General features: G+C 39.8%; 1 protein-coding gene across 1 annotated transcript in view; it reads left to right on the top strand.

Annotated features, from left to right (window-relative positions):
- The window catches only part of LOC105485463 (major facilitator superfamily domain containing 14A), a 47608-nt gene that overhangs the window by 22449 nt on the left and 12919 nt on the right, over positions 1 to 12240 (top strand). Inside the window, exons 3-8 of the mRNA XM_011747836.3 lie at positions 102 to 164; positions 1574 to 1701; positions 3524 to 3638; positions 8722 to 8940; positions 9216 to 9329; positions 10362 to 10433. Of these exons, the coding sequence (XP_011746138.1) occupies positions 102 to 164; positions 1574 to 1701; positions 3524 to 3638; positions 8722 to 8940; positions 9216 to 9329; positions 10362 to 10433 (711 nt within the window). The remainder of the gene's footprint in view (positions 1 to 101; positions 165 to 1573; positions 1702 to 3523; positions 3639 to 8721; positions 8941 to 9215; positions 9330 to 10361; positions 10434 to 12240) is intronic.

The raw sequence follows: 12240 nt of genomic DNA, 5'->3' as shown, positions 1-12240 counted from the left end.
AATAGATTGTAGTATGAAAGGATGTTCAAAAAGGTAAATATGGAAATTTTATTAAGACTGAAATATAGCATGTTATTTTTATTTTGGTTTTTTTTCTTTAGGTATTACATGAAACCTTCCCTAAACATACATTTCTGATGAATGGCTTAATTCAAGGAGTAAAGGTAGGATCAGTCATACATATATACACACACACAGACAGATGAACATACATAAATACTTATGTATCTATAACTATGCCAATATATGTTTATTGATTAACAACTTAATTTTTATAATTAGATGGAGTATATTGTGAGAGATATCTTAATACTTTCTAGACTTGAGTTTTAAATTCGATCTAACTACAGTATCACCAATTGTGTAAAATAATAAACCACATCATAACAGATTCCCTGTTTTTATGTTGACATTTTAATTCCAGAGATCTCAATGATTTTGTAAGACTACAGATTGAAGAGGAAAAAAACTATACTCAAAACCCCCCATCAATACAAAACTGTATCAGTAGGGTAAAGAGTTAGTTATTATATGAATTCTTTGCTCTTTTTCTTTTTCTTTTTCTTCCTTTTTTTTTTTTTTTTGGAGGCAGAGTCTCACACTGTCACCCAGGCTGGAGTGCAAGTGGCATGATCTCAGCTCACTGCAACCTCTCTACCTCCCAGGTTCAAGCGATTCTTCTGCCTCAGCCTCCTAAGTAGCTGGGACCACAGGCGTGTGCCACCACACCCAGCTAATTTTTTGTATTTTTAGTAGAGACAGGGTTTTGCCATGTTGGCCAGGCTGGTCTCGAACTCCTGACCTAAGTGATTTACCCTTGACCTCACAAAGCGTTGAGATTATTGGTGCAAGCCACCATGCCCCGCTCAGATTCTTTACTCTTTTTTTTTTTTTTTTTTTTTTGAGACGGAGTCTCGCTCTGTCGCCCAGGCTGGAGTGCAGTGGCGCGATCTCGGCTCACTGCAAGCTCCGCCTCCCGGGTTCACGCCATTCTCCTGCCTCAGCCTCCCGAGTAGCTGGGACTACAGGCGCCCACAACCGCGCCCGGCTAATTTTTTGTATTTTTAGTAGAGACGGGGTTTCACCGTGGTCTCGATCTCCTGACCTTGTGATCCGCCCGCCTCGGCCTCCCAAAGTGCTGGGATTACAGGCGTGAGCCACCGCGCCCGGCCTGATTCTTTACTCTTGATTCAGTTTGACAAACAAATTTTCTAAACAGATAATTAGTCTGTTGATACACACACACACACATGCACGTACATACATACATATGTATATATACATACATACACAGGAAATTAGCATATGGAATTGCTATTGTGGATTTATTGTGATTGAGAATTTATTAGAGCAGTTCGTATTTAATACCCACCTGGAGCCCTACAGATGATTTTAAACTGTCTTGGGAAATTTTAAAATTATGTGTAGATAAGCAATTCATTATTTATTTAAAAGTTTGTGATATATTTACTTTAGAAGCAAAGTTGTTGAAAATTTTTCTATAGGAGTAAAATTATTTTTGGTTCATGTTTGTAGATGTGTGGTTTTCATTTTTTTCATTTAATTCTTTTAGGGTTTGTTGTCATTCCTTAGTGCCCCGCTTATTGGTGCTCTTTCTGATGTTTGGGGCCGAAAATCCTTCTTGCTGCTAACAGTATTTTTCACATGTGCCCCAATTCCTTTAATGAAGATCAGCCCATGGTACGTGCACATTTGGATTATAGCAACTAAATATCACTTTCAGTTATTGTTTTCTTAATGTTCCTTTATTTCTTTCACTTGGGCGATCTTGGTTATGAGGTTTTAATTTTATTTTTCTAATACATTTATTCTTTCACACAGATAAGAAGGCTTCTAAAAATATAGTAGGTAATAGTTCATAAAGATTTTAGAAATAGATGACACTGTTGGAGGCATCTAGACTTTTGGCTAACTTAATTTTGGATTCCAGAACCCAAATTTCAAAAATATTTTGGGGACTGGATAGGATTGCTAACTTTTTTTCTTGTATAGAATGTTAAAAAACAGACGCAAAGTTTGTCATTATCTATATTAGTTAGGAATAGATTTTGCTACATATCAAAACCCAAAATAATAGTTGCTTAAAAATCAAGTTTATTTCTCTTTTCATGTGAAAAAACACCTGCAGTTGAGCAGTCTGGAGCTGGTGTGGCAGTTCCAGTGGAGCAGACTTTTTCTGTCTTGCTGTTCTTCCATCCTTATCTCTCACCTCATTCAACAAAGTGGCTTCTTGAGCTCCAGCCATCAAGTCATAATACTGAGAGCAAGGTGGAAGGAGTTGCTAAGAAGAGCACATCGCCTTCTTTTAAGGAAACTTTACAGAATTCCCATCCCATCTCTGCTTGCATTTCTTTGGTCAGATTTCAGGGATATGCTGCTCCTAGTTACAAGAGGCTGGACTCAAGGCCACCTTGATTAAAATCAGTTTTTTTTTTTTTTCATTCAGGAGGCAAGGGAAGGAAAGCCAACAAAAAGGGAATAATTGTCCTAAAGTCAGAGCCCAATTTGGTTGTAGATTTATTCTGACTAATGTTCTTTTTACTCCACTTAGTATTAATGTTAGTTAGTTCTACATCATGGATGGGCTTTATTTCCATGGTGTTATCTACAACGGCCCACAGGTTTATGTGGGGCAGGATCTTCTTCTCGTAGATGAGGTACAACTCTAATAGACCAAGCCTTTGATGAAGGCCGCTCATGCACATGAAATCTTACCAAAGATTGAACATAGAATGAACAAAGAATTTGCTGTGTTAAGTGGTGTGTTAGAAAAATTTTAGTAATCATAGTCTTGGTGAAATGATATTTTGAAAGTTCATCATGATCATATATGATTTTCAGAAACTAAACATCAGTATTACAATAGAAACTTCTTATTCCCAGCTAGATATTTTGGAATTATTTATAGCAAAATATAATTTGCTTTTTAAATATTTTGTTCACTCTTTATAGTAACTGTCTATTCTCAGTTTTATTAACACTGGACACTGCCATATAGGTTTTTTCTTTGTGAAACTGAGTTATTTATTTTGCCAGCATTTGAAAAGCTAAAGATAACTTATGGAAAACATTTAGTTACTATATAGAGGCTCAAGATAAATATGAAGAAACTTGTTCCTCAGTCTTGTTTACTGGATTTTGTTTTTTGTCTAGTGATGAAAAACAGTAATGGATGGATTATAATATACTTTAGTTTGCTGCTGTTTTTGGCAGTAAAAACAAAACCACTTAACAATTCAATAGTTGGTCAAAAGATTTGCCTGAATACATGATCTAATTTTAAGTATTCCTGTAGAGTAACTGAGTTGCTATTGAAGAGCTCCTTGTAGCCCTATGTTTTCATAATATCTGTGGCTTATGTTTATGGAAGAGTTAATCCATGAACTATCCTAGTAAGCTGTTGACTGACATGAGCTGCTCTTACTCTTAATTAACTTATAAAAATGAAAGATTAAAATAATGGTAATTGCTCTAACCATTTCTTGTTGTCTTTCATTCCTAGGTGGTACTTTGCTGTTATCTCTGTTTCCGGGGTTTTTGCAGTGACTTTTTCTGTGGTATTTGCATATGTAGCAGATATAACTCAAGAGCATGAAAGAAGTATGGCTTATGGACTGGTATGTGTGTTTATTCTGTACCTTTTGTACCTGCTGAGAAATGCCTTGTTTTTAAGGTAGATATAAGGAGTGCAAACCTTTGCATTATAAGATATTTGCATAAAATATATTTTGTAATAAAATCGTTCATTAGACTACATTTAAAATTTTTTTGTACTGTGAGGCTATGTAAGTTTTGATACTTTTCATTCAGGAGATATGAGTCACATATCAGAATTGAAATTATAGTATATTTTACCTTGTAGAGTTCTTTTTAACAGCATCCTAAAAATAACAATTATTTAGTATGTCAAGAGTTTAAAAAAGTCACTACTCAATGTCTAATCTAGAATACAACAGGCTAACATCTAGCTCAGGGATCTGCAAACCTTTTTTTGTGGCTTTGTGGGCCACATATAGTCTCTGTCCCATTCTTTTGTTTTTGCATGTGTATTTATATTGATCAACTCTGTAAGAACGTAAGAACCACTTAGCCAGATTTTAGCCATAGTGGTAGTTTGCCAACTCCTTAACACTCTTTTGGCAAACTAAATTATGGCAGTATAATCTGTCATCTATCAAATCTAGGAATTAAAGGAAAAAAGCCTACTAATAGAATGACTACTATAGGCACAATAATAGATCACTACTGAATAGCCTGAAATAGGACAGTGATGCATTTCAGTAAATGTGAGACAAATACCTTTTGATAAATAAGGACCGAATATTGTGTTGGGCTGAATTAGTTTTAAAAGGGACTGATTTCTGATTCAAAGGACATTATAATGAAGAATCATAAGATTTATGGGACGGAAACACCTATAGAGAGAAACTTAGAAAAAGAACTAATGATTTCTGGCCTGTTTGGTGACTCACACCTGTAATCTCAGCACTTTGGGAGGCCAAGGCAGGCAGATCACTTGAGATCAGGAGTTCGAGACCAGCCTGGCCAACATGGTGAAACCTTGTCTCTATTAAAAAAAAAAAAAAAAAAGTAAAAAGAAAAAACTAATAATTTCAGTTGTAAATTTGGAACATTAAATGATATGAGACTGGATAGCCAGGATTTTTAAAAAATCATCTAAGCTATGATTTACATACCATAAAATTTATCCTTTTTGTGAGTATAGTTCAGTGAATTTTAGTAAATTTATACAGTTGTGCAAACAACACCGTAACCCAATTTGGGGTTTGTTTTTTGACTGAAATAATTTATTTTCCCATAGCCAAAGTTTTGAAATTAACAATTTTCAATCTGGAGGTTCTGTGTATTAAGACATGTTCTGGAAAAAAAAAAAAAAAGGAAACTTAAATCTTCTAGAAATAATATGGATGCAGAAAAAACATGGGGAAGTGGCCGAACACAGTGGCATATGCCTGTAATACCACTGGTTTGGGAGACCAAGGCAGGAGGATTGCTTGAGGCCAGGAGTTTGAGGCTGCAGCTCTGATCATGCCACTACACTCCAGTCTGGGGTACAGAGCGAGACCTTGTCTCTTAAAAAAAAAAAGTTGGAGGGCCGAGTGCAGTGGCTTGTAATCCCAGCACTTTGGGAGGCTGAGGCAGGAGGATTGTTTGAGCCCAGGAGTTTGAGACTAGCCTGGGCAACAGAGTGAGACCCCATCTATACAGAAACTTTAAAAATTAGCCAGGTGTGGTGGTATGTGCCTGTAGTCCCAGCTACTTGGGCGGCTTAGGTGAGAGGATCACTTGAGCCTGAGAGGTTGAGGTTGCAGTGAGCTGTGATCGCACCACTGCACTCCAGCATGAGCCACAGAGTGAGACCTGTCTGAAAAAAAGGGGGTTGGGGGGTATAGGGTGACCCTTTGGTCTTTTTTCTGAGCAGAAAGGAATGGCTACCAAGTGGGGAGAATTGAGAAGGGAAATGACATGAAACAACTGTACTCTGACTTTTGCTCACTGTATCGCAAATGTGATCTCTGTAAGTGCCCTCAAATGTTTTCAGTGACCCTCATAGTGAGAACCATTATCCCTTTCCCCACAGTTGTGCCAGAGCCCTGCTGAGATCTGGGTCCCTCTGAAACCACACCAGGGCTGCAATAACAAAATGACCACCACATGTGAATATATATATCTATATGTATGTGTGTGTGTGTGTATTTTTGTTGTTGTTTTGTTTTTTGTTGAGATGGAGTCTCACTGTGTCACCCAGGCTGGAGTGCAGTGGTGCGATCTTGGCTCACTGCAACCTCTGCCTCCTAGGTTCAAATGATTCTCCTGCCTCAGCCTCCAAAGCAGCTGAGACCACAGGCGTGATCCACCATGCCCAGCTAATTTTTTTCTTCTTGAGACAGGGTCTCACTCTCTTGCCCACGGTGGAGTGCAGTGGTGCCGTTACAGCTCACTGCAGCCTCTCTCTCCCTCTGCCTCCCTGCCTCAAGTGATCCTTCCACCTCAGCCTCCCGAGTAGCTGGGACGACTAATTTTTGTATGTTTTGTAGTGATGGAGTTTCACCATGTTGCCCAGGATGGTCTCAAACTCCTAAACTCAAGTGATCCACCCATCTCAGCCTCCCAAAGTGCTGGAATTACAGGCGTGAGCCACTGCACCTGGCCAGTAGTTTTTTTAAATTGCTGTGTAGTATATTCTTATCCATTCACAAGTTGATGGACATTTGATTAATAGCTAGATGTTTGAAATTACTATAATTTTATGTATTTGTTCAAATAATTGACCTTTGAAAATTGAATTGCTTGCCTTAAGCAATAGAGTTGCAAGTAAGCATTCTTGTGAAGTTTAAGTTCTCCATCCAAAAGTCAAAAATGGCATAGAAACAGAATAAAATTCCAACATTAATCTCCAATTATGTTTTAAAAGAATATGATCCTTTTTCCTTTCCTTCTCTTCCCTCTCTTTCCTTTGTCCTTCCCTTCCCCCTCCCCTCCCCTCCCCTCCCCTTTCCACTTTTCACTTTCACTTTCCCCTTTCCTTTTCACTTTCACGTTTCTCCTTTCCCTTCCCTTTTCTCTTTCCTTTCCCCTCCCCTTTTCCCTTTCCCTTCCCTTCCCTTTTCCCTTTCCTTTCCCTTCCCTTTTCCCTTTCCTTTCCCTTCCCTTTTCCCTTTCCTTTCCCTTCCCTTTTCCCTTTCCTTTCCCTTCCCCTTTTGCCTTTCCCTTCCCCTTTTCCCTTTCCTTTCCTTTCCCCTTCCCTTCTTTTTTCTTTTTCTTTCCTTTTCTTTTCCCTTCCCCTTTCCCCTTTTCCTTACCTTTCCCTTTTTTAACCCTTTCCTTCCCCTTTTCTCTTCCCTCTCCCCTTTTCCTTTCTCCTCCTCTCCGCTCCTCTTCTTTCCCTTTTCCCTTTGCTTTCCTTTCCTCTTTCCTTTCGAGACAGGGTGTTACTATGTTGCCCAGACTGGACTCACTCTTGGGATCAAGTGATCTCCCACCTCAGCCTCCTGAGTAGCTGGGAATATAGGCAGGTGCCACTTCACCTAAGAGTGCTATTTTTAGGAATTGTTACCTGCTGTCACATCTGCTAATTTGTAGGCTGTTGTCCAGTAGGCTAGAAATGTCTGAGGTTAACAGGTTTGCTCTGCTTGTGTCCTTTTCAGCTTTAATCTTCATCTTCACCAGGCTTAAAAAATAGACTTCCTCAGAGTTTTAGAGATGTTCTTAATTTATCTATGATTTCATTCTTCCTAATCCTGCCAACTAAAAAGATTACCAAGTTCAGTTTTGTTCCAGGGCTTAACATATTATTGATGAGAAGAGGAACCTCAAAGTCTTTAAGCTTTATTTCAGCTAGCCCTTCAGTATGTATCAAGATAAAAGTTCATTTAATTTTAATATTGGAAAAGTCACAATGAAATTGGATTTCCTTAGTGCAGTGGGTTTTAGACTCCTTTCACAGAGAGCCCTTACGGGTTTATGGAGATGCCCTAAAGCAAGCTTGTCCAACCCGTGGCCCACAGCCTGCACACATGGCCCAACAGAAATTCATAAACTTGCTTAAAACATTATGCGATTTTTTTTTTCTTTAAGCTCATCAGCTATTGTTAGTGTTAGTGTATTTTATGTGTGGCCCAGGGAAGCCAAAAAATTGGACACCCCTCCCCTAAGGACTAGCAGGACTGGCAGTCAAGGAGGGGCGTTTGTGCAGTGCCCAGGCCCTCAACCCTTCCTCAACTAAAAAGAGTTAAACAGTTTAAATAGAGGTGGGGTCTTGCTCTGTTGCCCAGGCTGGTCACAGACTTCTGGCTTCAAGCAGTCCTCCCACCTTGGCCTCCCCAAGTGCTGAGATTACAGGCATGAGCCACCACACCCAATCTTCTTAAACAATCTGTTTTACTTATGAATTTGCCAATAGGATTTATTGGAACAGAGGGCTTCAAGGCTTAGAAGTTTGAAGACAGTGTCCTGAGAGGCTATCATTTATTTTTGAGATGGCGTCTCACTCTGTCACCATGGCTGGAGTGCAGTGGTGCTGTCATGGCTCACTGCAACCTCCGCCTTTCTGGCTCAAAGGAATTCTGCCACCTCAGCCTCTGAAGCAGCTGGGTGCACACCACCATGCCTAGCTAATTTTTCTTTTTTTTTTTTTTGTACAGACAGGATTTCTCCATGTTACCCAGGCTGTTTTTAGGCAAGAATCTAATTCTTTACTTTTCCTGTCAAAGGAGAGAGTATAAGAAAAGTGGGGCCAGGCTTGGTGTCTCATACCTATACACCTAGCACTTTCAGAGGCTGAGGTGGGAGGATCGCTTGAGCTCAGGAGTTCAAGACTAGCCTGGGCAACATAGACTTCCATCTCTATAAAAAATACACAGAATTAGCTGGGCATAGTGGTGTGTGCCTGTAGCCCCATCAGGAGATCTTCGGGCAGGAAGATCTCTTGGGCCTGAGAGATCAAGACTACTGTGAGCCATGATGGCACCACTGCACTCCAGCCTGGCGACAGAGCAAGACCCAGCTCCACCCTCTTGCCCCCACAAAAAAAAAAAAGATAAATGACACAGGTAGGAAGAGGAAAGGGAGGGTGTGCAACAGAAGTTCTGACATAAATCAAGATTATGAAAGGAGTTATGTGGTGTTGAAGAAAAAAGGTAGCCTGACTAATCTCTATCTATCCTTAATTTATTGCAGGTTTCAGCAACATTTGCTGCAAGTTTAGTCACCAGTCCTGCAATTGGAGCTTATCTTGGACGAGTATATGGGGACAGCTTGGTGGTGGTCTTAGCTACGGCAATAGCTTTGCTAGATATTTGTTTTATCCTTGTTGCTGTGCCAGAGTCGTTGCCTGAGAAGATGCGGCCAGCATCCTGGGGAGCACCCATTTCCTGGGAACAAGCTGACCCTTTTGCGGTAAGTTTATACCTTTTCCTTCTTGATAAAAAAGTGCACGATTCAGTGCAGCATTAATATTTTGTTGTGGATATTTCTTTTGGGAAAACATCTTGGGTTTTTCTTTTAACATTTTGAAATGTTTTTCAGAATAGTTTGGGGAATATGAAATAAACTAAAAAGGACAACTAGTTGTCCTCGCGTACACTGCCAAAAGGAATCTCTGCGTATTCTTAAGAGCAGTTCAGTGGTTTTGACATAAAACCTTATATCAATCAGTCTTTTTCTTGTTCTAGTCCTTAAAAAAAGTCGGCCAAGATTCCATAGTGCTGCTCATCTGCATCACGGTGTTTCTCTCCTACCTTCCAGAGGCGGGCCAATATTCCAGCTTTTTTCTATACCTCAGACAGGTAAAATCCGCTTCTACTGAGGGGGACTTTTCCTTCATTGTCCAGTGCTTTATAAAAATACTGAATCTTGAGAGAACTATAATAGAAGTGGCCTTTAAAGATGAATATCATTGGGCTTGGCATAGTGACCCACGCCTGTAATCTGAGCACTTTGGGAGGCCAAGGTGGGCAGATCACCTGAGGTCAGGAGATCGAGACCAGCCTGGCCAACATGGCAAAACCCTGTGTCTACTAAAAATACAAAAACTAGCCAGGCGTAGTGGCAGGCACCTGTAATCCCAGCAACTTGGGAGGCTGAGGCAGGAGAATCACTTGAACCCGGGAGGCGGAGGCTGCAGTGAGCCGAGATTGCGCCATTGCACTCAGCCTGGGTAACAAGAGCAAAACTCTGTCTCAAAATTAAAAAAAAAAAAAAAAAAAAAAGAATACCATTTAGTCCACTAGACTTAACCTCCTGTTCCGTGTGGCTGATGTTCCTTGTGCATTTCTTATGGGAGTATTTGGTATATTAAGATTTTGACTTATTTCTGTCTAAGAAAGATAGTTTTCCCTGTCCATATAGGTGGTTTGAGTTTATTTGTTGGTTGTAGAAGTGATGGGATGATTTAACCCCTTCACCTGCTCCAGCTTCTTTGTGATTTGGAGCATATGTAAGTAGAGCAACTAGCCAAAATGAGAGCAAAAACGAGTTTTTTTCTCCTTGACACTAGTCTCACTAGACAGAAATCAAGCCTTTAACCAATACATGTAAAATGCACAAAATACTGCAATATTTATTTGTAAAATGATTCTGAGTTCTTGATAAGTATCTCCAATGTAGTATATCCACACTGAGGGACCCACCATGGATAAGTAGGCATTTTTAGTATGTTAAGATTTGTTGTATTTCCTCTGAGGAATTCTTTGTTTATAAATGAATTACATTTATTTTTTTCTGGCCCATTTAATGTTAATGTACAAGTAGCTGCATTAGTTTTCTATCTGGTATACATTTGTATTCATTAATGTTACCTTTTCTGGAAACCCTTCTAGATAATGAAATTTTCACCAGAAAGTGTTGCAGCGTTTATAGCAGTCCTTGGCATTCTTTCCATTATTGCACAGGTGAGTTTCTTTTTTTAGTTAGAGTGATGTCGTAGAGTGAGCCTGGCTGGCCATCCAGACTAGGGCCTCATCTAGTGATGGTATCTGGGTGGAATCAACAACATCAGGAGTCTGAGGTTGATAGGTTCAGAAATTCAGTTTGTTTGTTGATCAAATTTTTGGGACTGACATATATTAATGTAGGATATATAAATGTAAAAGCTAGTTTATTGATGTATACTAGGATATATGCCTGGATGAAGTTAGAAGTTTCGTGTCTGTTAGTCCTTGCCCTATTTATTCACTCATTCAACAGATACTTACTGCATACCTACCGTGTGTCAGGCACTGGGGATACAGCAGTGAACTTAACTAAATTCTTGCTCTTGTAGAGTTTACATTCTGGTGGGATAAGACAGAAAACAAAAACACCAATGTAAACATATCAGGTGTATTGAGAACAGAGAAAAAAGCTAAGGGTCATATAGAGAGTGACTTGGGGGAAAGGTCTTAAGGCACAGGGGGCATGGTTGAGAAGACTTTGCTAATGCAAGGTGACATTTGAGCAGAGACCCAAAGGTATGAGGAGCAAGCTGTAGGATTATCTGGAAGAAGAGAATTCTAAACAGTACAAACAAAGTTCTCAGGAGAGACTGGAGCTGGCCTGTGTAAGAAACAACAGGGGGCCAGTGCGGCTCCCGTTGAGTGAACAGTTGAGAGCATTTTAGAAACTGAAGTCCAAGAGGTAGTGAGGGACCAGATCACGGGGGACTTGCAGGTCCTCATAAGACTTGAGTAAGATAGGAAGTCATTGGTGGGTTCTGAGCAGCAGAATGACATGAAAGTGTGTATCTTGGCAGCTCAGTTGGGAAACAGTTGTTGTGTAATGAATAAGATATTAATCAACACAGGAATTTGGATTTTCTGAGGAGATACTTCATCCTGGCTTCCAAACAATTTCTGTTGAATAATAAGAGTACCAGTTTTCTCTGGTGGCCTCCATAATTCCCCAACATCACAGAACGTCGTCCTCCTTTCTGTGAAAAAGCCCCGCCCCCTTTCTTGCTATTTGGCTTTCTGTTTCCGAGACTCTATGAAGATAATCTAGTCTAAGTTAATACTTTTTCTCACCTTAGATGTAATCTACTAGATTGCAACTTAATTTTATTCTAGGGTATTTTTAATTGATTCTTGGATGGTTCACCATTTTTCGAGTAGGGTTCCTTCTGCAGATCTCATGATTCATTCTGTTTTGGTGGGTTTAACAACAAATTTCAAATTTAAATCCCATATGCCACCCCAAGCCTCTGCACATACATATACTTGGTGTTGAGTATTAGTACTATTTCTGGCTTCAGGTTTGTCCTGAGAATCATCAGTCTGGAAAAACAATGCATTTAAGTATTCATTCCTAGCCATGAGAAAAGTGCTTTTCAACTTTGGGGGAAAATATACTGTAGCCTTTATATAAAAATGGCTTTAAAAAAAGTTTTTGAGGTCAGGTGCGGTGGTTCATGTCTGTAGGCCCAGCACTTTGGGTGGCCAAGATGGGGGACTACTTGAGCCCAGGAGTTCAAGACCAGCTGAAGCAACTTGGCAAAACCCCATCTCTACCAAAAAAAAAAAAAAAAAAAAAAGCCCAGTGTGGTGGTGTGTGCCTGTAATCCCAGCTACTCAGGAAGCTGAGATGGGAGGATTGCTTCATCCTGGGAGGTCGAGGGTGCGGTGAGCCACACTTGTGCCATGGTACTCCAGTATGGGCAACAGAATGAGACCGTGTCTCAAAAAAAAAAAAAAAAAAAGTGTAAGGAAAATACACAGTATGTGT

This window comes from Macaca nemestrina, chromosome 1 (assembly GCF_043159975.1).
Source record: "Macaca nemestrina isolate mMacNem1 chromosome 1, mMacNem.hap1, whole genome shotgun sequence".
In the NCBI taxonomy this organism is placed as follows: Eukaryota; Metazoa; Chordata; class Mammalia; order Primates; family Cercopithecidae; genus Macaca; species Macaca nemestrina.
This window is presented reverse-complemented; position numbering and strand designations above follow the sequence as displayed.